The sequence below is a fragment of the Rhinolophus sinicus genome, chromosome 8 (genome assembly GCF_057876585.1).
Source record: "Rhinolophus sinicus isolate RSI-liver-muscle chromosome 8, RSI-T2T, whole genome shotgun sequence".
In the NCBI taxonomy this organism is placed as follows: Eukaryota; Metazoa; Chordata; class Mammalia; order Chiroptera; family Rhinolophidae; genus Rhinolophus; species Rhinolophus sinicus.
Window position 1 is genome coordinate 44,925,296 of NC_142508.1, and position 26,563 is coordinate 44,951,858.

Genomic DNA, 26,563 nt, shown 5'->3' on the forward strand with positions numbered 1-26,563 from the left:
CTGTTTTCTGGAAGAAATACTTAGAAATTCTCTTTGTTAAACTAGAAGAGGATCACCATACCTCTCTCTTCTCCCACATACACGAGGAAAAGAAAAGCTGTGGGTCAGCTGGATTTCTAATTTGAGCAGTTTGAGAGTTCTGACTCATTTAACTCAGTAAGAAGCATGTTGAGTTTCCCTGGCCACAGTGATTGAGTCAGATGGGTAAACAGCCTGAACCACACCAAGTGGAAGGAATCTTTTGATTTGGGGGTTAGGAAGCAGTGGGAACGATCTTTCCCACTGGATGTAGGCCTGAGAAGATATAGCCTCTGTGTTTCCAGAGGACAGAGCTGTTTGAACATAAAGTCAAATACAGAGGAACCAGGTCAAAGAGATGGAGAGAGAGAGAGAGAGAGAAATTCAGTCTTGGTGACATTGTTTGAAATCCTGGGTCAAGCTGGACCTGAAGTCCTGAATTTTTCCATTACATGAGCCAACAAATTTCCTTTTTCACTTTTGGCAGATGGCTAGTTGACCTCCCAAATCCATTTTCACACATTCTTTGTGTCTCCCAGGTAGAAATTTTATTTTCCAGCCTCTCTTGCAGTTGGATGTAGCCAATTGACTAATTCCTCACTAATGGAATGTGAGAGGAAGTGAAACTTGCTTAAGAGAAAACAGCTTGCTCTCCACCTCTGCTCTTTCCCCATCCCATTGGCTGGAATATGGACATTGACAGGACCCAGCTTCAATCATACAGATGAGATCAACATCTGGGGTTTAGGGGATGGTGAAGCAAGAAAAAAGAAGGGATGTGGCTTTCTCACTTCTGGACTGTTAAGAGAATAAACAATAGCATCTATTTAAGCTATTCCCTCCCTTTCAGGGGTCTATTTGTTACAGCATCTAAAACTGACCAATACACATCTGAGAAGAGCTCTAGGGGCAATCTGGAATGGAATGGTAAATTGAGACAGGAGGGATGAAAGGAGAGGAGAAAGCAATCTGGGAGAAAGCCCCATGATTAAAGAATAAGAATGAATGGGCTTTTATTTTGGAGTGACGGAAATTTTTGGGAACCAAAAAATTTGGTTGGTGGTTGCACAGTATGAATGTAATAAATGGTACTAAATTGTTCACTTTGGAGTGGTTCATTTTGTGAATTTTATGATTTGACCATGATAAATTAAAAAAAAAAAACAAAGAACAAAAAGAAACATGCCTGAAGTTCAAATGAAACCCTTTGTTCCTGTGTCGTAAAGCCCCTTCTCTGCCCTCCAAACTTCTTCAGCAGAATCCACATCCCTGTGGTGTGTTTGGGTCGGGAATGAGAAAACTGAGCAATGTCTGGAAAGACTTGGCCCAGAACAGAGAAAGTTGACACCAGACAGGGAGATGGTCTATAAACTGAACAAGTTCAGTAAAGCAGATTCAGAGCCAGAGGGAACCAGGAGAACATTAATCTACATTGGGTTCTCAGAAATCATGGGTGGGGCTTTCAACCTTGATGGTAAGAGGTTAAGGCAATCTTTTGGGGTTGCTGTGGAGCACAATTGTTATCTCAGACACCATTAAAACCAGCATCTTCTTCCCCCAACTTGTGGCAAAGCTACCCTGATTTCACTCTGGGGGAACCATCCTTTCTCTGCTTCTTATCTCAGCTGCCCTCCTCATAAGGATGGAGATCATGACCGGTGCTAAGCCAGTTGGCATTTTCCATTATATTGGGACACATGACCCAAGCTTGACCAATCAGGACCAAGGAAATAAATTTCACGATTTTTAAAATAGCTATTTGGGAAAGAGATGCTCCCATTCTCTGGCCTGTGAATTGGGATTATGTGAGCCACTTTGAGGACAAGACTAATCCAGAAGTGGAGCGGAGTTCTGAGTTGAGCCCGTGTCAAGCCATGCCTGAAGCCTGCTCTGTGCCTGAGCTTTGAAGTTAGGTGGACCTATTAAATTCATTCGTCTGCTTAAACCAAACTGAGTTGGCATTCTGCCTACAGCTGCACCAACTCAAAGGTGTTTCTGTCATTCACACCAAAAAAACCTTCCTTCAGACAGTCCTTCCCCATTCTGGGAATAATGTAGGCTCACAATGCCGAATTTGAAACCCTTGAGGCCAGATGTATTTTGCAACTCAGAATTTTCCAGGGTTTATAAGGTAGTATGACACACATATAGCATTCATATGTAAACTAGTGGGGTCTGGGGCAGCACCCGGCAATCCAGCTCCTTAATATTTCTGTAAGGCAGAATCTGAATATTAACAGTAAACGGGATGCAAAGACTGTCAGCAGCATTTGTTAGCTCAGGTCATGGTTTCACAACAAATGAATTTTAGCCCTAAATTTGTGAAAACACCATTTTCAAAGCTTTGGGGTTTCAGAATTATAAATAATGGGCCTATAAATAATAATAGCTTTGACTCATATAGTGCTCATTCTGTATACAGCTGGTATTAACTTATATCATCCTCACAATGATTCTATGAGGTAAATATAAATATTATTCCCATTTTACAGAAGGGGAATCTGAGGCCTGGGTAGGTAAAGTGACTTGCCTAAGGTCACATAGCCAAGAGGTGGTAGAATTAGGATTTGAACCCAGGCAGTCTGGCTACAGAGTCTTATGTCCTGCTTTCATGCTATCTGCCTCTCGTGGGGGCTGGTAGGTCTTTGGGAACCCCTTCTGTAACCCCAGGCCATTTTAGGGGCTGAGGACCAGCACCCTTCTAAAGGCCCCAGCCCACCATCTGCCCTGTACCACTCACCTCCACAAGAAAGAAGTCCTTGAAACTGGTGTCAGTCAGCAAAACGGACTTTTCCTCAGGAATGCCACCAAGAATGAGCACAGGTGCCTGGCCCACAGTGTACCACAGGGGCCTCGATGAAACATTCACAAAGTGCTGGGGTAACAGATTGAAGAGCTGCCAGGGGAGGAACAGGAGGGCTGATCAACAGCCCCCTACTCTCCCATAGTTCCATCTCATGTAGGGTAAAAGTCCACACCCTGACCCACGAGGCCCCACACAATTTGCCCCTGGCACCTCTCTGACCCCATCCCCCCCATTCACCCCTTCACTCTCTCTCACCCAGCCATGCGGGCCTCCTCACTGCTTCTCAGACTTACCAGGCACATTCCCACCTCAGAGCCTTCACACTGGCTGTTCCCTCTATATGCAATGCTTTTCCCCTAGGATCCACGTGATTCCCTCCTCTGCTCCTTCAAGGCTTTACTGAAATGCCAACCTTCTCAATTCTGCCTTTCTTGACCATTCCGTTAAACACTACAGTCCCCTCCTGCGCAGACCCAATCACCCTCACTCTGTCTGAATTCTCTCCAGAGCATTTTCCACCGTTTAACCGTTTAACTATGCAATGTACTTGATCTCATGTTTCCTGGTTTGGTGTCTGTCTCTCCTACTAGAATGTCAGCTCTGTGAGGGCAGGGACTTGGGTCTGTGTGTTCACTGTTATGTTCCCATGGGGCCACACTGTGAGCTCAGTAAGTACCTGCTGAATGAATGAATGAATAAATGAATGAATGAATGAATGAATGAAGAACATGGGTGCAGGAGTCAGGCAAGCACAGTTTCAAGTCTTGTTCCACGTGTACATGCTGAGAGGCTATGGGCAAACGGCTCCATCCTTTTTTGGCCTCAGTTTTCTCCTCTTTAAAATGGGTGTGTAAAAGCACCTTTCCTCACAGGGTCAGTGTGAAGACATAATGTATTTGTGCATTTTGTACAGTAGAGCCCTTCACCAGGGTCCAGGCACAAAGTAAGCATTCTGTAAGTGGGGCCTGCCACTTGTTTGGAAAGTAATCAGGGCCCCAGCCCTTTATCTTCTACTGTCCCCACTGTCCGGGCCCCCTTACCTCATTTCCCACAGTGAACTTGAGTTTGTGGTTTTGCTGTCTCTTCAGGAAACCATTGATGTTTATCTGAAACCTGGCAGCAGGTGTGGGGCAGGCACAGGTGAGGGTTCCAGTTTCAGGGGGCTCCTGCCATAGCTCACAGCTCCCTCCCTTTGGTCTCCTCCTGTCTTCTTTGGGGATCTGGGGAGAAGGAAGTCCCTCCCAGAGTCTACCCCCTGTCCCGGGCGTGGGGAAGGGCACCTTTTATTAGGAATGAAGGGCCCCAGGCCATTGCTGCTGACATCCACGTGCATGACCACACTGCCATTCTTGACAGGCATGGGCACGTACCAGTTCATGACACACACCTCCTCTGCGTTGCACTGCTCTGCTGGAAGGCAGTGGGAACTGAGGCTGCTGCAGGCTCCCAGCGGCCCCCTCCAGGCTATAGATCTCTGGGATTTCCTTGCAACTCCCATGTCCTCCTCTGGGCCATGGAACCCACTGGGGCCTTTGTGTAGCCCCATCTAGGCCATGGGACCTGCTGAGGCCTCCCCGTGCCCTCCGCCAGGCCACAGACCCCACTGAGGGCCCCCATAAGCCCTATACCCCCTCCAAACCATGGGCCCCTTGATGACCCCAGCCTCCCATCCAGGACCCCTCTGAGAGCCCCAGCATCCCCCCAATGCTCCTGCCAGGCTTGTGACTGCTCCAGGAGCCCCTCAGGCTCACCTTTGCTGCGGAAGGGGGCTGCTTCCATCTGGATCTGAAGATGCTCTAACTTCCAGTGATTGATGTTAACTGGGGACTGGAAGGTGACCAGCACCACAGGCTTCAGCCCCATCAGGTGGCCCTTGCGGACCAGGGCCTCAGAGGCCTGAGGGTGAGATGGCCCCACAGATGTGTCCTTAAGATAACCTCTGGGCCCCCTCCTTCGCCCCCCACCTTGACCTCATCCTTAGTAGCCTATCTTCCTGGGCTGGGTGGGGAGAACAAACTCTCCACCATGGGAAGGTCAAAGAACATGGTCTAGGTTTGGGGTTGGGGTGGGGGACAGGCCAGGCTAAGAGAGGGGTAGAAGGGCTAGGGTTTGTGGAGAGAGTCAGGAGGTCTTTCTGGAGGAGGTGAGGCCAGGGCCAAGATCTTCAGACAGAATTTGGATGTATCGTGTTTCCCCAAAAGTAAGACCTAGCCGGACAATCAGCTCTAACGCGTCTTTTGGAGCAAAAATTAATATAAGACCCGGTCTTATTTTACTATAATATAAGACTGGGTATGATATGATATGATATGATATAATATGATATGATATGACACCGAGTCTTATATTAATTTTTGCTCCAAAAGACGCATTAGAGCTGATTGTCTGGCTAGGTTTTATTTTCGGGGAAACAGGGTAGGAAATGTATAGAGAAAGGCAGCATAGGATAAGCAAACTTTCGCCAGTGGGAACAAACCTGGCACCCAGAACTGCTAGCAGCTTCTTCCCTCACTTCAGGGGTTCCCAGGCCCCCTCTTGAGGCTTCTACCCTCCCTGCGGAAATAAAACTCTCTGCCATCCCCCACAGTCAGAGGACAGTCAAGTTTGGGGGCTGAGGCCTGGTGGTGAGGGTGGGATGGGGCAATTGGAGATTGGAGGCAATTGGACCTCCTCCCTGTCAGGACAGAAGGTGCTGGGAAAGGGTGAGGGAGCAGCCAGGGATGGCAGGATGCTGGCTGGGCTCAGAAGGGCAGGCAGGGCTTAGAGTGGAGATGGGAGGAGGGAGGAAGGGTGTTCCAAGTATATGGAAGAGCATGCAAAGGCTTGGACGGATCCCCAAGAGAAGACTGTACTCAGGCCACTATGGATGGGAGGTGGGGGTGGGCGGGGAGACCAGGGTGAGACATTTAATGGGTCTGACACCCTTTGCACAGGCTTTCCTCCTGAGGAATGCCTCAGCCAGGGCCCTTTCAATCCTACCAAATATATTTGTCTTAGCCCTGGTTCTGGGTTTCCAGTCACAGGGTAGCACATGCTAGTGGGGCAGGGACCTCCTCCCTGTCAGGACAGCAGTGGCCACGACCACCCTGGTCCTGTCAACCCTCAAATCCTGCCTGGACCATGCATCAGCTGCCTCCCTGGTCTCCCTGCTCCCCTCACACAGAAGGAGGGAGCCTGTGAACACCTGAGACACACATCCCTCTTCTGCTCAGAACCTTCTCGTGGCTCCATCTGGCTCAGAGTGAAAGCCAAGTCCTCACTAGGTTTCTGGAGGCCCTTAATCACCTCCCAGACCTCTCCCTGCCCACACTGGCCCTCACTCACTCTGTTCCAGCCACACGGGCTTCTTCCAGGTCCTCACACACACTGGCCTCTTTCCTACTTCAGGGCTTTTGTGCTGGCTGTTCCCTCCGCCCAGAATGCTTTCCCCAGTTCTCCTCAGTCATCCCTTTTCATCATTCAAGTCTCTGCTCAAGCCTTTTCAGAGAGATCTTCCCCAACCACGCAGATAGCACCCTCCTTTCTAAGATATCACCTCATTTTATTTTCTTCTTCACATTGATTACCCTTCATAAATTATTCTATCTATTTACTTGCTGATTGTCTGCTTCCCTGGTGGGCTGAATCCATAAGAAAAAGCTGGCCATGTTATCATTGTATCCCCCATTGTAAAGAAAGAGGATCTGACTCATAGTAGGTGTTGCATGAACAAATAAAGGTATTATTACTGCACTTTTACAGATAAGGAGAGAAGGTTCATGGAATAAAACTCTATGGGCAGGGTCAGACTCTGGAAACTTGTTAGCATTCACTGAGTCCTTTCTATGAACAAGGCACTGTGCTAAGTGCCTCACACATATTTAATCATTTTATGAAGATCACTACCATACTTGTTAAAGATGAGGAAACTTTGGTACAGAGAAGTTAAGTAACTTGTCTGAGATCACACAGTTATTATGTAGCAGAGCTGGGATTTGAACCCAGGCAGGCTGGCTCCAGAGCCCAAAATGTTATCTATCATGCTATACTTCCTCCGAGTAAATGTGGCAGATTCAAATCCAGGTCTGCAGCCTCCAGAACTTCATTTCTAGACAACATCCTACTGTCTTCAGAAAGCTTATTTGAGCCAAAACAATCTTGCATAAGAAGAACAAAGCTGGAGGACTCAAACTTCCTGATTTGCAAATTTACTACAAAGCTACGGTAATCAAGACTATGTGGTACTGGCATATGGATAGACATACAGAACAATGGAATAGAATTATACCCAGATATAAACCCTTACATTTATGTCAATTGACTTTTTTTTTTTTTTTTTTATTGGGGGAAGGGGAACAGGACTTTATTGGGGAACAATGGTCAAATTGTTGTCCTTTCAGTCTTAGTTGTGGAGGGTTCTGTTCAGCTTCAAGTTGTTGTTCTTTCAGTCTTAGTTGTGGAGGGCGCAGCTCAGCTCCAGGTACAGTTGCCGTTGCTAGTTGCAGGGGGCACAGCCCACCATCCCTTGCGGGAGTCGAACCGGCCACCTTGTGGTTGAGAGGACAGGCTCCAACCAACTGAGCCATCCAGGAGCTCAGCGGCAGCTCAGCTCAAGGTGCCGTGTTCAATTTTAGTTGCAGGGGGCGCTGCCCACCATCCCTTACGGGAGTCGAGGAATTGAACTGGCAACCTTGTGGTTGAGAGCCCGCGCTCCAACCATCAACTGAGCCATCCGGGAGGCAGCTCAGCTCAAGGTGCCGTGTTCAATCTTAGTTGCAGGGGGCAGAGCCCACCATCCCTTGCGGGACTCGAGGAATTGAACTGGCAACCTTGTGGTTGAGAGCCCACTGGCCCATGTGGGAATCGAACCGGCAGCCTTCGGAGTTAGGAGCACGGAGCTCTAACCGCCTGAGCCACCGGGCCGGCCCCTATGTCAATTGACTTTTGACAAGGGTGCCAAGACAATTCAATGGGGGAAAGAATAATCTTTTCAACAAATGATACTGGGATAACTGGATATTCACATGTCAAAGATGGACCACTACCTCACACCATATACAAAAATTAACTCAAAATGGATTGAAGACCTAAATGTAAGAGCTAAAACTAAAAAACTCTTAGAAGAAAACATAGAAGTAAATCTTCATGACCTCTAGTCAGGCAAAGCCTTCTTAGACAACACCAAAAGCACAAGCAACAACAACAACAAAATTGATAAATTGGATTTCATTGAAATTAAAAACTTTGGTACTAGTTTAAGTATGTGAATTTTATCTCAGTAAACAAAACTTTTGTGCTTTAAAGGACACCATCAAGAAAGTGAAAGGACAACCCACAGAATGTGACAAAATATTTACAAATCATATATCTGATAAGAAACTAGTACAAGACTATATTAAGAAAATTTACAGCATAACAATAAAAAAGACAACCCAATTTTTAAATAGGCAAAGGATTTGAATGGACATTTCTCCAAAGTTGGATAAATGGCCAATGAGCATATGAAAAAATGTTCAATATCATTAGTTATGAGGGAAATCCAAATCAAAACTGCAATCAGATACCATTTTACACAGATTAGGATGTCTATAATTTTTAAAAAATGGACAATAACAAGTGTTAGTGAGGATGTAGAGAAACTGGAACCCTCATATATTGCTGATGGGAATGTAAAATGGTGCAGCTGCGAGGGAAAAGTCTGACAGTTCCTCAGAAGCAAAAAAGAGTTAATATATACCCAGCAATTTCATTCCTAGGTATATACCAAAGAGAACTGAAACACATGTTTACACAAAAACTTGTACACAAATGGTCATAGCAACATTATTCATAACAGCCAAAAAAGTGGAAATAACCCAAATGTCCATCAATTAATGCATGGATTAACACAATGTAACATATCCATACAACTGAATATTATTCAGTCATAAAGAGGAAATACTGATACATGCTATAACATGGATGAGCCTTGAAAGCATGCTAACTGAAAGAAGTCAGACACAAAAGGCGACATATTGTACGACTACATTTACATGAAATGTCCAGAAGAAGCAAATTCACAGGGACAGAAGAAAGTGGTCTCCAGTGGCTGGAGCAGGGTTTCTTTTGGAGGTGATGAAAATGTTCTAGAATTAGATAGTGGTGATGATTGCACAATTTTGTAAGTACAGTAAAACTACTGAATTGCACACTTTAAATGGTGAATTTTATGGTATGTAAATTATATCTCAAATTTTTAATGGCAAAAAAGCTTACTTGAGCACCTACTATGTGCCTGGTGGGACACTGGAGATCTTTGTGAATCCTTAAGGTCCCCAGAGTCTGGCGGTGCCACTACTATTAAAAAATGTTAGACATGGGTAAACTGAGATCTACACAGAATGAGCCCAACCCCGCTGCACCCACTCACCTCTCCTTTGCAGGAGTAGTTGATCTTTAGGTAGTAAGGGAAGCCCATGTATTTCTGCAAAGAGAAGTTGGGCAAATGTCCAGAGCCCAGTGGGATGCGGGTCCAGGACCTCTTCCGTTCTCCTGATCCCAGTTCCCTTACCTCGTTCGGGTCGATGGGCGAGTCCACCAGAAGGCCGAACAAACTGTTCACTGTGTTTAGGGGCTCTTGATCGAAAAAGCGGTCGCTTCCGTGGTTTTCGCCTACCGTCTCGAACTGGTTCAGGACAACCTGCCAGGTGCACTCCTTGTTGTCCTCGATAGCCCCCAGTCTCCACGGTGACAATAGCACCGCCAGCAGGGACCACAGCGACCACAGGACTCGGAGTCTTGGCCACGCAGGACCAGCAGGGGTCATCGCGGGACAGCGCTCAGCGTGGCTGGAACCTAGAGAATGCTGGGATCAACACCCGCTGGCGATACTGAGCTTCTGGGCCGCCTTCTGAGATGCCGCCTTTTGAAATCCCGCCTTGCTCTTGCGCTTCGCCCCACCCCTGCTCAAAGAATCGCTTCTGCACGGACTTCTGGCCCCACTCCTACTCTTAAGCCTGGCCCCGCCCCTACCCTTACGCCTGGCCCCGCCCCTACTCTTGCACCTGGCTCCGCCCCTGCTTTTTCTCCTGGTTCCGCCTCTGCACCAGACCTCGCTCCTGTCCCAGGCCCTGAATCTGCTCCTTTTCCGGATCCCACCTCTGCTATTACTCCAGGTCCTGCCCCTGCTGTTGCTCCTGGCCACGCACCTGCTCCTGGTTTCATTCTGTCTCCTCGTCTCGCCCCTTAATCTTGCCCCACCCTTGTTCTTTGTTCTGCGCCTGCTCTGCATCCCTCCCCTACTCTTCTCCTCGTCTCGGTTTCTGTTTCTCGCTTTGGCTGCATCCCACCTATTTTCCTCTGTCCTGTTATTCCCTGTGATCTCGCACTTACACTTGCACCTGCACCTAGCCCCGCCCCCACTTCTTGCTCCACCCGCCCACTTCTCTTCGCACCGCCCCTCTCTCCTTTCTCGGTCCCTGCTCTGGTACCCGGTCATGTACCCAGCCCCACCCCTCTCCCTGTCCAGATCTTGGACCTTCTCCATGCCCCTTCCCTTCCTCTGTCTCCGCCCCTGTTTCTTGCTTAGAATTAGCTCCTGGCTCTGCTGCTCCTTGTCCGGCTGGTGTTCCGCGACCCGCTCCTTATCCACCCTCTCTTGCCCCTCGTCTTTGACAAGCTGTTCTTCCCCAGCCTGCTCCTCGCCCCGGCCCCTCCTATGGCCCCGCCCCTTCTTAGAGACACACTCTTTGCCTTTCGATCTCTCCTCGCCCCACGCCCTCTCCTCGCCCTGCACCTTCTCGTTCCACGCCGGCGCTACCTTGTAGCTCAGCACCTCCTCGATCTTCACCTTCCCGCCAAACTGCGACACTTTTCGTTCCACCCCCTCTCCTCACCACTACTTTCCATAACCTAGACGGCAACGAGCTCTACAACCCGCGTCTTCTAGCCCCGTCCCTACTCTTCGCATCTTCTCTTAGCCTTTCCCTGCTTCTTGCCCCCCCCTTTCTCCGCCCCTCCCCTCCTCTGCCCGGTCCCTCGACTCTCCTCCCTTTCCCCTGCTGCTTCCATCCTCTCCTTCCCACTCCCCATCCCCACCCCCACCTCCCTCATCCCTCCCCGGGATGGCACCAGGCACCTCCCTCTTCTCCCCGCCCTGCGGTACCAGTCACTTTAGTGCAAACCGGTCAACCGTCACTTGGCCGTTCCAGTCACGCCCCTCTTGCCCGGTCTCAAAATGGTCGCCCGCACTTCCTCAACATACTTCCACCTTTTGCGAGGAACACCTGCTTCACACGCCAGTCTAACTCTGGTAGGGCTTAGGGGTAAAGGGAAGGCGAGCCTCAACACCCAGGCGCGCGGGGCCTGGCCGGCAGAGGGTGCTGGAGACAAAGTTTGTGAACCTACGTGTCTTTTTACCCAATCAAAAATTCTACACCTAAAAAAAAGGTTTGGTCTCCTTGTGGGTATTAATCTGACTGCAGCTTAACACCCTCCTCTACAAAACAGGGACAAAGGCAGCTATCGCGTAGAGTTGTGGGAAGTCAATAAGATAACACGTGAAGAATGCCTGGCACAAGTAAATATTCAGTAAATTAACAATTTTTATTTGTATCCTGATGCCTAACAGTTAAGGACTCAGATCGTAACTTTTTGATGAACTGCAGCGCTGATTTTTCTCAGAGTGCGTTAGACTCACCAGAAGAGCGTGTTAAAACAGGTTGTTGGACTCCACCCGCCGAGTTTTTGATTTAGTAGGTCTGAGATGGGGCTGGAAAATTTGTATTTCTAGCAAGTTTCCAGGTTTGGGGACAAAAAAAATAAATTTTCCTCCCATATTTCTAAGTTCTTCTGGCTGGACAAATGATCGAATTAATATGAGACAGGTTGGGGCTGGCCCTGTGGCTCAGGCGGTTAGAGCTCCATGCTCCTAACTCCGAAGGCTGCCTGGTTGATTCCCACATGGGCCAGTGGGCTCTCAACCACAAGGTTGCCAGTTCAATTCCTCGAGTCCCGCAAGGGATGGTGGGCAGCGGGCCTGCAACTAAGATTGAACACGGCACCTTGAGCTGAGCTGCCTCCTGGATGGCTCAGTTGGTTGGAATGCGTCCTCTCAACCAGGTTCGACTCCCGCAAGGGATGGTGGGCTGTGCCCCCTGCAACTAGAAAATGACAACTGGATCTGGAGCTGAGCTGCGCCCTCCATAACTAAGTCTGAAAGGACAACAACTTGAAGCTGAACGGCACCCTCCACAACTAAGATTGAAAGGACAACAACTTGACTTGGAAATAAAGTCCTGGAAGTACACACTGTTCCGCAATAAAGTCCTGTTCCCCTTCCCCAATAAAATCTTAAAAAAAAAAAATGAGACAGGTTAACAGGAGAAAATGTCACAGGTTAATTATGGATGTACATGTGGGGCTGCCATACGATAGAAGACCCAAAGAGGGATTTGGCAGTTGAAATTATATGCCATTCTGGAGCTAAGGAGAGAGGCGGGGTCATGGTTTGGGACTTCAAAGGGCAAGAAGATAATTCACATGGAGAAGAAGCAAATGTTTGGTAGATAAATATTTGGTGACCATGTTTAACAATGGAACACAGAGAGGACTTTGATCAAAAATGTCTTTCTAGGTTCCTGTCTATCACACCTACCGTGTTTCCCTAAAAATAAGTAACCTAGCCAGACAATCAGCTCTAATGCATCTTTTGGAGCAAAAATTAATACAAGACCCAGTATTATATTATATTATATTATATTATATTATATTATATTATATTATATTATATTATATTAAAGACCAGTCTTACATTATAGTAAAATAAGACCAGGTCTTATATTAATTTTTGCTCCAAAAGATGCATTAGAGCTGATTGTCCGGCTAGGTCTTATTTTCGGAAACACGGTAGTTCATATTAAACTATACTTATCGGTGATGATAGTTCCCTTCCTGGAGCCTGTCCTCTGTCTAAATTCCTTTAGGCAGTTAGGGGAAAGGTCAAAGGTTTTTCCTGAGTCTTTTGTTTCTTAAAAATAACCAGCTTAAAATAATATCCCAAAAGGCATATTTTGGGGTGATAAACTTTGGTCCCCCTCACAGGTGATGCTGATGCTGACGGTCTGGGGACCACATCTTGGGAACCAGTACTCCAAAACCTTCTACGACTCCCCAGGACCTTAGGGAAACCTCCAAAGTTGGTTTCAAGAACCATGTATAATAATCTCATGCCTGTTGGCTTTCCTATCCCGCTCATCTCTTTTCTCCCTATAGACCTGTGTAGCCCACTCCCTAGTCATGCTCCTGGATAGGGGGTGCTTTCTCTCCTCCAGACTGCACATATTGTAGCACCTTCTGGAATATTTTTCCCTACTTTGTCAGCTGACCACTTTCCTCCCCTCAGGTGTTTGTGATACGTGACCAGCCCCCATCCCTCTCCTGACCACACTAGGCCATGACTGGGAATGGGTCTTTTTTCCTCACTGAATCACAGGCTCCCTGAGGACAGGGCCTAGGGCTTTCTCTGTCACTTATTCCTGACTCTGTCCAACACAAAGTAGGTGTTCTATGTAAATGAACAGCTGATGGATGGACATCTACGCTCCCCAACCCCACAGGCCAGGAAGGAGTGACTTCATCCGAGGAAACTCAGCAGCTGTGTACCTGAGCCCTTCTAGATTCCAGAACAGAGTCAGAGACTAGGATCTTCTCATGGCACCCCCACTCAGGACAACAGCCCCACCAGGTGGGGATGCCTGTTACATCCTGACGTACAAGGTGAACACTGCAGCATCCTTTATGCCAGAGACAGCCAACACCCACATGTCCATTAAGGAGGCAAAATAATTTATGGGATGTGTGTCTTAGACGAGGCACTGCAGACGTAAAAAAGGACGGTGTGTCTCTGGAATGGTCTCTGAATTACACTGGGTTGGTGAAAAAAACCAAGGTACAGCAATGAGAATAATATTAGAAAAAGTATGTAAAAATTATATACTTATATATAATATAAAAAAGCAAGGTGCAGAAATGATAATAATCATTAGCCAACATTTTATTAAGTACCAGACACTGTTCTAAGATCTTTACAGATATTAAGTTGTTTAACTCTCTGACAAGTCCATGAGGTAGTTGCTGTTACTGTCCCATTTCACAGATTGGCAAACTCAGACACAGGGAGGAGAAATCACTTGCCCAAAGCCACAGGGCTTGGGAGTGATAGAGTTCAAATTTATACTCAGAGACTCTGCCTCCAGAGTCTGTAATGGGAATCACCTCACCATACTAGGTACCACTTGTGTAGAGGGAAAGAAAAAAATGACACACATATGTATACACATATATTCCTGGTATTTGCCTGGAAGGAGACCTGAGAAATCAGTCAGCACAGTCTGTGTGTGGGAGAAAAACTGACCTTCCACTTTGCATTCTTTTGTACCTTGTGAATTTTTAGCAGGCACTTTTTTTTTTTTTTTGTCTTGAACTGAATGGGGTCTGGTTTTCTTCTAGAGGAATTTGGAAGAAGCGGTGAGAAACAGAAACCAGATCACACAGGCACCTCCCTCAAGAAGGTGAGAAATAACTGCTTCCCCAGCCAGCTGCTGACTTTGGCAGCAAGGTCCACAATGACCACGGTGAGGACCCAGAAGACCGGGAGACCGAGAGAGCTAGACAGCAGATGTATCTGAGCTCCCATGGGACAAGGTGACCAACCAAACCTTCCTCAAATCCCAGTTTTGCACTCCTTGTGTGACCTTGGACACATTATTTAACTTCTCTTGGCCTTCTTTCCTCAACAGTAAAATGTGGAGAGAATGTACCTAACAGTTGCGGAGAGGATTAAATAAATTATTATATATCAAGGGCTTGGAGCAGTACCTAGCTCATAGTAAATCCTATGTACTGTATTTTACCGTGTATGATGTGCACCCATGTTTTTGGCCCAAACTTTCAGGGAAAAGAATCTTTCATTTTAATTCAAATATTTGTTTATATTTAGGTGCTTGTTTTTTGTATTATAAAGGAATTTTAGCATTTATTTATTATTGCACTTTTAACTCATAAGCATAAATAAAAGAATTAAAAACTTTTGTATAAATACGGAATTAGTACTACCCATGTGTAATGCATATCCTTATTTTTCCCTCACAAATTTGGGCAAAAAAGTGTGAATATACATGGCAAAATACAAGTGTTTTCTATTGCTGTTATTAAAACAATCTTGTGTGCCTTTTTAGCATGATTTGACAATGTTGACTTCTCCCTCCTTAAAATTCTGTTATCTCTTATTAATACTCCCTTTGGTTTTCCTACTCCTCTCTGGAACTCCTTTTCTGTCTCTTTTGTAAGCTCTTCTCTCTGGTATGAGGATATTGGTTGAAGCATCACTGCTCACCATAGGGGTCCTTTATATTACTTAGAAAAAGCCCCCTTTGGGCATATTCAGCTTTGAACTTAAGCCCCTATTTCTTTCCACCCTGCCACCCAGGCAGCTCTTCTGTAGGTCCCAACCTGCATAATTGTACATGCTGAACCCGGCTGATGAATCAATGTCCGCCATCCTCCCAATTGTCTGCCTTTCTCATAGAAGCACAGTTTTGTTCAAGTATTCAGGAGCCTCTAAACTGAAACTTTACCCCCAGCCTCGGTTCCCGGCCTCAGGGGAAATCCTGAGGAATCCAAGTGACTCATGGTAAGCTCTATCACTCTGGCCAATGATTGTTTCAGGATGGGCATGTGAGCCAATTTTGGCCAATGAGGTGGAAGAGGAACCCTACTGGGAGGATTTGGGGAAAGGCTTTCTTGCTTCCAAAGAAATAACATGGGAAATGATGCCCCCTTCTTCTAGTACTAAAAATTACCATGTCTGGTTGTGATGCCTGGACCTGCAGCAGCCACTTTGGGGCAATGAAGGGAGCCCATGTGGAAGCCAAGCCTTCAGCTGAGGGTGGCAGAGCAGAGAGAATAAATCTGGGGCCACAAGAGCCTCCTGAAGCTGTGGTTTGTATCATGCCCAGAGCTCTCCCCAACGCTGGTGATGTGCAATATACAATTATGTCATTGTTTCACCTAGTGCCAATCAAGATTTTGTTACTTGCTGCCCAAATCCTTGCTTCCTGATATATAAATAGCCTAAGGCTGACTTCTCGAGGCTGGTCTTCTCTTTACTCCACCCAGGGTTGCCACACCCACCCTCATGGTCTTGGTTCCCAAATCTGTCTCCAGCCTCGACCACCCCCTCAGCCCTAGCTCTGGGGGTCTTGTGACTTCCTGATATCATCCCCTGTGTATCTTTAGTCCCTCACAACCACCATGTTCCAAACCAGTCTCAGCATCTCCCCTCAAACCTCTTCTTTCTCCCAGGTCCCCATCACAAGGGCAGCTGACCATCTCTGGCCCTCCCTGGTCTTACCCGTCCCAAATCTGTAAGGCCTACAGCCTGTCCCCTTGGCCTCCTGAGCGTCCCTCCACCTGCACCTCCTCCCTGTGGCCCCACCCAGCCCCATCATCTCCTGCTTTGTTCCTGTCCCGGCCTCCCCTGGGCACCTGGCCTGGGTCTCCTCTGATCTATGTCCACAGAGAAGAAGCTGGGGGAATCTTCCTAAGGCGTAAACCTAACCATGACCTCTCCTGCTCAAAACTTCCATAACTCTTAGTGCCCTCAAGAAAGAAGCCAAGTTCCCAAGCTGGGCATGTGAAGACACTTAAGATGTGCCCATGTCAACCACTCCACCCTCATTCCCCATTCACTCCACACTTGTCACAGAAGCTGCTTTCCTACCTGCGGGCCTTTGCACACATGGTCCACCTGCCAGGAAGGCCCTCCCCATGCCCTCTCCCCTTGTCTACTATCAAGGCCCAGCTCAGATGCCCCGTCCTTTCCGTTACCTCCAAAGGGCTTGGTAGACAGTTCAATAGATGGGCCTTTGGCAGTAAGTGCTATCACTGATGTACTATCTTGGGAGGGATCAAATCTGGGAGGAACAACAAAATCAATCACCTCCTAGCTCTGTGTCTAAGACAAGGGACCTCCCCTCCCTGTGCCTCAGTTCCCTCATGTGTGGGAAGGGGATGATAATATGATCTTCCCCACATGTAAAGTACACAGAACAGGGCTTGGCCAAAGAAAGCATCACAGAAAAACATGGCAGGCTCTGTGAAGTCATCTTGTGAAATGGGTACTATTATTGCCATTTTACAGATGAGGGACCTGAGAATCAGAGGGGAAGTGATTGCCTGAGGACATGGGCGGGGCACAGCTGGGTTGGGAATTGAGCCCTAGTAGGTAGGCTGACTCCAGAGCTCAGTGTGCAATATACTATTAGTGCTTGGTAAATGGGGACAGCTTTCACAGTGGTGTCACGGCTAAGAGCAGCACCTTTCATGTCACCTGGATCCACACTGGGATCCTGTTTCCTGCCTGCCAGGCTCCTAAGGAAGATTCTAGCACCTAGGCCTACCCCGGGGCTCTCTGCATGGGCCTTGCTCCCTGGAGACACCTGAGAAAAATCAGGTACACCTTCTCTCCCTGACTACTCCTCATATTTCTGGGCTGAGTTCAGTTTTCCCTTCCTCCAGGAAGGCCTCCCTGACCTGCCAGGTTGGATTGGGTACATTCCCTGTGTTTTCTCCATCACACCACTGACCACTCTCCCTCCCCCACTGAAGTCCTGCTGGTGCTGGGCTCACTGTATGGGGACAGGTCTGGCTACCTCACTGAACTGAGAGCCCTGTGAGAGTGGGGCCCCACCACCTCAACCACTACTGTCCCTGGCGCTGCCCAGCATGGGCTGGCACAGAGGAGGGAGTTTTGGATGAGTGACTACGTTCTTTCCACCTGAAAGATGAGGAAATCAGGCTCAGGGAGGGCTGTCACTTGACCAAGGTGTAGTGACCGATCTAGTGCCCGAAATGAGGTCTGAGCCCAGAGGCTGGTAGAACTGGCATGACTGAGAGAGGCAGGTGTAGTAAATAAAAGAATAAGAAACAAAGAGATGGTGAGAGAGAAAGACAGCAGAGTATGGGGGAGAAAGGAGAAGGGGCTGGGAGAACAATGTGATGCTGGTGCTGGCGGAGCCCGACAGGTACGACAAAGGACAGACAGTTGGTGGCAGTGCCTCGTGACACCAGCATGTGCCCATGACGTTCTAATGCATCAGCTCCAGTCATGTGGCCCCTCAGCCGAAGGCCAGATCCATCCAGCGTCAGGGCGCCTGCCCCAGCTACCTGGGGATGGAGGCGTAGTTCGCGTGGGAGCCAGCATTGAGTTGCTGGTGCAGGTCCGGCTGCGGGCCCAGAATATCCACCCTATCGTCCTCATCCTCACTAAAGCTGGCAGGGCACGGACTGGGCAGCAGGATGAGCTCTGTGAGGCCATGAAGGTCGGACACGTGGCGGAAAGTCTGCAGCACCAGGACCATGGCGACCAGCCCCAGGAAGAGGTAGGCTGTAAAGATGACAGAGGGGTAATGGGTGGACCCTTACCCTGGGCAGGGCCAAAGGGCTACAGAAACCCCCAGGGTGTGGCCATGACCTTCACCTCCCCCTCACACAGGGCCAGGTGTCCCTCAAAGCCTCCAGGGCAAAGCCGTGTCCTGCCCTCAGCCCCCAGCCAGCCACCCCACTCACCTGTGACCAGCAGTTTGTAGAGTGCCCGGAAGGGCTGGCCAGGGGCCTCCCCGGGCACATAGTCACCCAGGCCGATGGTGGACAGAGAGATGAAGCAGAAGTAGAAGGCGTCCAGGAAGCTCCAGTCCTCTTCAAGGTGGGCAAAGACCGCAGCAGGCACCACGAAGCAGATGGTCACCACGACCCCCAGCAGGACCACCAGATGCCAGCGGGCCGCCCGCCGCGGGTCCCAGCCCCAGCGCATGCTCAGCCAGGACAGGGGTGCATGGGTCAGCAGCAGCGACAGGCGCTGGGCCGAGACGGTCAGCAGCAACATGGTGGCCGGCACACCCAGGAGGGCAAAGGCAATGGAAAAGGCCTTGCCCGCGTCAGTCAGTGGCGTCGTGTAGCCATAGCCTGCGGAAGTGATGAGGAAATCCTGCCCACTCAGCACCCACTTGGGGGTCTACGGCCACCCTAAACCGAGACCTCATTTCACCCTTGAACCTGCCCTCCTCCCATTCTCGTCTCCGGTGACGGCACCTCCATTCTTCTGGCTGCTCAGGCCAGGAGCCCTGGTCTCATCCTTCACTCCCTTATCACTCACACCCACTCTCTATCCGTCAGTGAATCCTGTTGTCTCCAATTTCAAAGAGATCCCAAACTCACCCACCTCACCCCACCTCAGCCCCACCCTCCACCCTGGTCCTCTCTACCCGTCTCCTCCATGGCCTCCCCTCTCCCCCAGCCCTTGCCACCAGTCTGCTCTCCCCACGCAGTTAGAGGGATGCTATGACCACTTGTGTTAAGTCATGTCCCGTCCCTGTTTACAGCCCTCCTATGGCTCCATCTCATTCAAGTAAAAGCACAATATCCTCATCATGACCCAGCAGGGAAAGCATGCTCTCACCCCAGGACCTTTGCACTGGTTGTTATTTCCCTACGGAACACTTCCCTCAGGTATCCACAGGGCTACCTTCCTCCCCTCCTTTAGGTCATTGCTGAAATGTCACCTTCTCAGTGAGGCCTTCCCTAACCACCTTGTTTTAAATTGTTACACCCTCTTACTCAACTCCTTTTTGGGGGGAAGAGGGTTGTTTTCATAGCACTTAACATCTTCTAGCATACTATATGGTTTACTTATTTATTACTATTTGTCTCCCCTACTAGGGGGCGAGCTCCAGGAGGGCAGGGGCTTCTGTCTGTTTTGTTCACTGCTGAAGCCCTGGTCTCTGGCACAGAGCGGTCACTCGACCAGTAGTTGAAATAATAAATGAAGGGTGCAGGCTTTTGCCTGGCTAGGAGCTTTAGTTGCCTTTACTCTAAAATGGGTGTGACAAACCCCACTGGGTTTCTGGAGGGCTGTGGGAGCCCAGAAAGATCAGTGTGAATATGAGTTCTGCAAACAGAAACATGATAAAGGGGAATTCAGGTGTCAGTGAGACGGGCTCATTTAAGCAAAGTGTAATTTAAAATATTTTTCTATTTCCCAAATAAATCAAACCAAAAGGTCAGAGATATGACTAGGGTGGTAAGGGGCCTGGTTTATGTTGACAGTAAAATGTCTTACCCAAAAGACTACGGACCTAGCCCTATGATCAAAGAGTGGAAACATGCACATGAGGAGGCATTTACCTGTGTCCATCTTCCATACAAAAGGATCACTTGGTTTTTATACACTCAAGCGAATTGAAAGCAGGAGCTTGAAGAGATACCTGGACACTCGTGTTCACGGCAGCATTATTCACAACAGCCAAAAGGTGGAAACAACCCAAGTGTCTCCATCAATGGATGGATAGATAAACAAAATGTGAATATGTACAATGGAATATTATCCATCCTTATGAAGGAAGGAAATTCTGACACAGGCTACATGGATGAACCTTGAAGATATTATGCTAAATGAAAAAAGCCAGCCACAAAAAGACAAATACTATATTATTCCATTTATATGAGCTACTTAGAGTAGTCAAAATCATAGAGACACAAAGTAGAATGCCAGGGGCTGGGGAGAGGGGTGAAGGGGGAGTTAATATTTAATAGTTTCAGTTTTGCAAGATGAAAATTGTTCTGGAGCTGGATGGTAGTGATGGTTGCACAACAATGTGAATGTACCTAATACCCCTTAAGTGTACACTTAAAAATGGGTAAGATGGTAAATTTTATGTGTATTTTACCACAATACAAAAATTGGAGAAAAATGAAGCACCCTCTGTTTTTTTGCTGGACACATGGTCACCTGGAATAAAGACCTTCCCTCTTCCCTTGCAGCTAGGTGTGACTCTGAAATAATTTCTGGCCATTGAGGTATACAAGAAAGAAGCAGGTTGGAACACAGACATGAAGGCTGGAGTTGAGCAGCTATCTTGGACCGTGAAGTGACCTTGGGAATGGAAACTCTGCACAGAGGCATTATGGAGGAACATAAGGTGCTCTGACCATGCAGCATCATTCTGGTCTTGGACTGTCTTAAATATGAACAAGAAATAAACTTCCAACTTATTTAAGCAACTGTTATTTGAGGTTTATCATTTATGGCTCCAACCCTCATTAAGACAAGGTTTTTTGATGGAGAAACTCCAGCAGCCTGGCTGGAAGGACAGGTTTGCAAATGACACGAAATCCTTATAAACAGAAAAATCCTAGTTAGACTAGAATGGGGGCTGTGTGCCTCAACTTGCTACCTCAGACAGCCCTGTCCAAATCAGTGCCTTGCCATTTATTTCCTGCATGACATTGGCCAAGTGACTTCTCCTCTCTGAGCCTCAGTTTCCTCAGAGTCCTGCAAAATGGGCTCATAAACAACGCCTTCCTCAAATGCAATAGTAATAATTCTGACAGGCTGCAATAGGGCGTAGCACCTAGCAGGGCAAGGAAAGTGTTATCATGACAGTCATCCTCACTTCCTGTATCCTGAATCCCAGTTCTCACAGGCTGACTCCTCCACTCCTGGCCTCAGTTGCTGCAAGGCTGCCTGGATCAACTCCAGGCCCCACGTCTCCTCAGAGGGCTTGGGCCTATGGCAAGACCAGGGGCGCCGTGGGAGAGGTCTCTCTAAAAGACGTTTGGTTTTCCATGTGTCACATGCATTCAGAGCTCCAGGCTTCCCCACCAATAACAAGGAAAACTGAGGCTCAGTTAATGTCAGTTATCACCAGCCATCACAACGGCAGACTCCCTTCTGACCAAACTTTAGTCAGGCTCCTCCGAACCCTCTTCTTGAGTAGGTCTAGTTTTAGCAGGAATCCTAAGTCAGTTTAGGGAAAATCCCCCCACTCTTGGTATCGGATCAAATTCCTTATCCTCCACCCTTGAGAGCTAAGGCCTTGGCCTGTCTGTCTCAAGAACCCTCTTAGGCCAGTAAACAAGAATCCCCTCACCTGTCTCCTCTTACCGCATTTCCCCGAAAATAAGGCTGGGTCTTATATTAATTTTTGCTCCAAAAGATGCATTAAGGCTTAAGTTCAGGGGCTGTCATCCTGAAAAATCATGCTAGGGCTCATTTTCCGGTTAGGTCTTATTTTCGGGGAACCACAGTAGTAATTTTCCATCCACGGACCCCCCCTCACTCTGCTCTCAGCTGTATATCTTCAGCTGTCTTTATTACATTCAGAGTTGAGTTTAATCTCTCTCCCTATTGCAATAACTTACATTTTTAACAAATATCCAAATAATTTTTCTTTTACAATATATACACACCACCCCCTTCTTCGTGCAGGCCTAAGAGGTAGTGTGGTGTGTTGGTTAAAAGCACGGGATTTGAGGCCTGATGGCCTCGGTTTAAATCTCCACTCTACACCTTCCTAGTTGTGTGGCCTTCGACAAGTTGTCCAGCCTCTCTGGGCCTCAGTTTTTATCGCTAAAAATATAGGGCAGTTAATGATACCTGCCTCACAAGGCTGCTCTGCTGATTGAGTTAAAGCTCATATGAAGCAAGTCTTCTGCTTTGACTATTACTGTGAAGTGGGGAGTATTATTATCCCCATTTTACAGATGAGGGAGGACAGATGAGGCCTAGACCTGAGCAGTGGCTGAACAGTGATCCAAACCCAGGCTGTGCCTGCCTTGAGTTGGCTTCTTCGCCTATCCTACCTGGGATGACTTTTCAGAAGCCAGGATCTGGGAAGAGGCTGATGGAGACACTCAGGTGACCCAGTGAAGCTGGGGAGCAAGCCAAGTGAAGCCGGCAAACAGGTTGGGCGGGCCCAGCCAGCATGGGGAACAGTCAGTGAGCACCCAGCCCTGCTGCCGGGGGGCCTTGGTTTGCTGGTCCACACAATGGGGCCCCAAAGGCAAATGCCACCTGCTACTGTGGGCAGGGAGAAGGAGTTAGGAGTCTCCCTAGGTCTGCTTCAGCAAACCCCACCCCAGTTCAAATCCTGAGTAAGGAGAGGAAGAGGAAACTTGGGGGAGGGGATTGGAAAGACCTGCAGGGCCTGACAACAGGGATTTCCCAGGTCTGCTGGGTGCTGAGGTGGAAAGGGATTTCCAGGGTAGGGCTGGGCGGAAGGGGTTGGTCCCACCTGAGGGGTGGTTTCAGAGAAGGGACTCTCAGAGACGGTAATCTGAAATCAGAGGATGGTGCCCTGGTTTGAAACAAATCCTGTTTTGGGGTTGGGGTCCTGGGACTAGAGGAAAGAGGGGACAGGCACCAGTGGGGGCATTTTCTGGATCACAAGTGGGATTGGGAGGGGATTCTGAGCCCAAGGATGCCTGAGGGGACGCGATGGGAGGAGACAAGGTCCTGGCTGAGAGTGTCAAGGTTAGAAAGTGGATATCGGGAGGGTTCTAGGGTGGAGAGGGCCTGGAGCATCCTTAGCGGAGGGGAGAAATTCAGGTCCAAAGCAGGCTGGGGCAGTATTGGGGAAGACAGGGAAGTCCCAGATGTGGGTCTGGAGATTGGAAGGTTCCAGGTACCCAGGAGATTCCATTTTTTAGGAAATCTAAGGTGGGCAGGGGTTCTCGGGGCAGGGGTAGCAGGTGCAGAGAGCAGAGTCCCTGGGCTGGCATTGCAGGTAGGGGGGGGAGTCTGCTCTCAATGACAGTGTGTGTGGATGGCACTGGAGTCCCTGATAGGAGGTCCAGGTGGTTCTAGGGCTCTTGCTGCGGGATGTCAGGGTCCAGAGAGTCTCAGCTAGGGGTTTTCAGGTTCAAAGAGGCCCCCATGGGGGTCCCTGGTTTGGAAAGCAGTAGGGTTTTTGCTGGAACCAGTTTTGGGATTGGGGGGGAGGGAGTCCTGGCTAGGGAACTTCTGGTTGGAAAGTCAGTAGTTCTTCTTGAAAGGGTGTTCTAGCTCCCTCCATGGTGGGTCCCTCTCACACATCCACAGTTGGGGGCAGCTGAGTTGGAAGTTCCAGGTTCAGAGGGAACTGGGGTGTCTCTATTGGGAGGAAAACCCTGCATTGAGGGCATCCCAATACAGAGGAAATGTCAGTGGAGTATGTGGAGAGTGGTCCTGTGTCTGGGGTCAGGGCTACCTGCTGGGGAGTATGAGGATAGGGTGGTCCTCTGTCTGGAGGAGGGCAGGGGCCCTGGCAGGAGTGTGGTCTAGGTCCAGAGGGGTGGACATCTCAGACAGAGGCACCAGGGTCTGGAGGAGGTTGGGGTAGGGCTTCCCAAGGGGCGACCCAGAAGGACATATCTGGAGAGTCAGGAGACATTGTCGGAGGGGATGCAGTGTGAGCCCAGAGAGAAGGGAGAGGTCCTTGGTGGCTGAGGTCTGGGTCCAGAGGGGGCCAGGGTCTCAGGCCAAGGCTGTCTGGTCCTCGCTGGGGGTTTCTGAGGGTAGTCCTAGGCCCAGAGGAGACTGGACAGACCAGGGTCTCCAAGGCGGTTAAGGCAGAGGAATGGGGTCCCAGGTGCTCCCTGGAAGGTACTCTGAAGGTGGCCCTCCTCCCAGAGGGAACCTGGTTCCTGCTGGGAGGAGAGGCTTGGGAGTTTGCCGCGGGCGGCGGATCCCACAAGTGTAGGTGCGGGTCCTCGCTGAGGGATTTTCAGGGGATCCTAGGCCCAGAGCCGATTGGGAATGATGTGCTGAGATAAAGGTATGTCGTGAGGGCTCCCGGGTGTCCCAGGGAAGGGGACGGGGATGAGGGGGGTCCCGGATCCTCGCTGGCTTAGGAGTCGGGGAGGCGCTCACATACCCACGGTGGTGACCAGCGTGCTGGCGAAGAAGAGAGCCGAGGCAAAATCCCAGGCGGGGTCCGAGGCGTTGGCGGGCCACGAAGCGTTGGCTAGCGCGGCGCGCCCCAGCCGGCCGGCCGCCAGCACCCGCTCCACGAAGGCATCCAGGGCGGGGGCGGACACGCACGGGCTGCGCCGCAGCAGCTGCTCCCGCAGCGTCTCCAGCTCCGCGCGGAGTTGAGCCTCGTACGGCTGCTCCAGCCGTGCCACCAGCAAAGCGCCCAGCCCCAGGTACGCGGCGTAGACGGCCAGGGCTCCCGCCAAGAGAGCGCCCCGCGGCATGGCGCCCGTCCGCCGGCTCCCCGCCGGCTCCCGGCCGAGCCCCGCCGCCCCGCTGACGTGGCCCCCGCCTCCGGACTGCCCGGCGCCCAGCTTCAGTTCCGGGAGTGCTCGAGGCCAGGCCACCAGCGCCCCAAAGAGGAACCAGAGGAAGGAGGGGAGGGGCGAAAGTGGAGGAGCGCCCCGCCTCTGAGAAACTGAGGCACGCCCTACCGCCAGGTGTTAGTACAGAGAGGGTGGAGACCAGGGCGCCCGGACTTAGAAGACCAAAGGGATGCAAAGGTTGGGGGCATTCTCCCTTTCCTTCCATCCCTTCCCTCTCTGCCTCCCACGGTCGCGGCTCCCTAGGTCAGAGAGAATCGAACTCTCTTTTACTCTCTTTTACTGAGGAGTCGGCCCCAACGCCTCAGGGCCATCGCTCACCGGCTTCGAAGATTGTGCACTACATCAGGACGAATGGCCAAGGGGACACACTAACATCCAGTCCTCACTCCTTTCGCCAAGTCATGCGCTCTGGAGTAGGGTTGCGTCCACCCAGAAGGGAGGCCTAATTCACAACGAGGGACACAACCGGAACAGGTGTCCCCTGTGCCCCCACGGACAGAGTAGGGATCCTTAGCTATTCACCAAATCTTTGTTCAGCACCCACTTTGTGCCCGGCCCTTTGCTGGGGACACAGCAGTGACCAAGACAGTTCTGGGACCTGCCCTCAGGGGGCTCCCAGCACTTCAACAGAATGACAGCCCAGAGGGTCGGCGTTGTGACGAGGGAAGCGCAGGCAGAGTGACCGGGGCTGGGGTGGGGGAAGCCTAGAGGACTGTGGACAGAGAGGAGGCAATTGCCGCAGCTTAGGAGACACCTGACCTGAGATGAAACATGAAGGATGAACAGGAGTGAACAGGGTCTCTTGTCCTGGAAGAACCACAGATACAATTCTCCACCAAAGGACGAATTTTTCCCTCCATGTTCCCCCTGTAGATTTTTCCATATCCCCCTCCAGCTGCAACTCAGCACCCTCCCTGACTGCCTTCTGGAGGGCAGCCCAGAATCCCGACCACATCTGACTGGCAGAGGAGTAGGGCTTGGGGCCCAGCTCAGACACACTCCAGCTGGTTCTATTTATAAAGCCAGCTCTTGGGGAAGAGCCCAACTTGGGGCTGATAACCCACAGGAAGAGACGCCTGATAATAAAACAGTAACAGTAGCGGTCAGTGATCAAAGGCTTCAACATGTCAGTCCCCGTGGACACATGGGCTTATATTGAATCTTCAATCCCTACTCTATTATTCCCATTAAACAGATGAGAAAATTTAGGCTTAAAAATGGAGTAGTCAGGGAGGATGGTTGGCTCTGTGGTTAGAGCACAGTGCTCATACCACCAAGGTCGCCGGTTCGAGTCTCACATAGGACAGTGAGCTGCGCCCTCTGCAACTAGATTAAAAACAACAACTTGGGCCAGCCCAGTGGCTCAGGCTGTTAGAGCTCCGTGCTCGTAACTCCGAAGGCTGCCGGTTCGATTCCCACATGGGCCAGTGGGCTGTCAACCACAAGGTTGCCAGTTCAATTCCTTGAGTCCTGCAAGGGATGGTGGGCAGCGCCCCCTGCAACTAAAATTGAACACGGCACCTTGAGTTGAGCTGCCGCTGAGCTCCCAGATGGCTCAGTTGGTTGGAGTGCGTCCTCTCAACCACAAGGTTGCCGGTTCGACTCCCG

General features: G+C 49.7%; 2 protein-coding genes across 2 annotated transcripts in view; both read right to left on the reverse strand.

Annotated features, from left to right (window-relative positions):
• Positions 1–10,456, reverse strand: part of CATSPERG (catsper channel auxiliary subunit gamma) — a 28,516-nt gene extending 18,060 nt beyond the window's left edge. Inside the window, exons 1-7 of the mRNA XM_074314395.2 lie at positions 9,991–10,456; positions 9,354–9,637; positions 9,213–9,266; positions 4,576–4,720; positions 4,105–4,231; positions 3,865–3,937; positions 2,759–2,914 (exon numbers count right to left, since the gene is read on the reverse strand). Coding sequence (XP_074170496.1) covers positions 2,759–2,914; positions 3,865–3,937; positions 4,105–4,231; positions 4,576–4,720; positions 9,213–9,266; positions 9,354–9,637; positions 9,991–10,006 — 855 coding nt within the window. The 5' untranslated portion in view covers positions 10,007–10,456. The remainder of the gene's footprint in view (positions 1–2,758; positions 2,915–3,864; positions 3,938–4,104; positions 4,232–4,575; positions 4,721–9,212; positions 9,267–9,353; positions 9,638–9,990) is intronic.
• Positions 10,457–13,814: 3,358 nt separating this feature from the next.
• On the reverse strand, positions 13,815–24,994 carry KCNK6 (potassium two pore domain channel subfamily K member 6). Its single transcript, XM_019751478.3, has 3 exons — positions 24,532–24,994; positions 18,410–18,805; positions 13,815–18,227 (listed from the first exon to the last, which is right to left on the reverse strand). Exons 1-3 carry the CDS (start codon positions 24,851–24,853, stop codon positions 18,004–18,006), a joined length of 942 nt encoding a protein of 313 aa, XP_019607037.2. The 5' UTR covers positions 24,854–24,994; the 3' UTR covers positions 13,815–18,003.
• Positions 24,995–26,563: the final 1,569 nt, after the last annotated feature.

What these genes read in the sequence shown, in the direction of transcription:
- KCNK6 (XM_019751478.3), bottom strand. Translation starts at nt 24,853, where the DNA reads ATGCCGCGGGGCGCTCTCTTGGCGGGAGCCCTGGCCGTCTACGCCGCG. An exon ending in CACGCTGGTCACCACCGTGG is followed by an intron (nt 18,806 to 24,531) that starts GTATGTGAGCGC and finishes TCACTTCCGCAG; the next exon opens with GCTATGGCTACACGACGCCA. An exon ending in CTACAAACTGCTGGTCACAG is followed by an intron (nt 18,228 to 18,409) that starts GTGAGTGGGGTG and finishes TCATCTTTACAG; the next exon opens with CCTACCTCTTCCTGGGGCTG.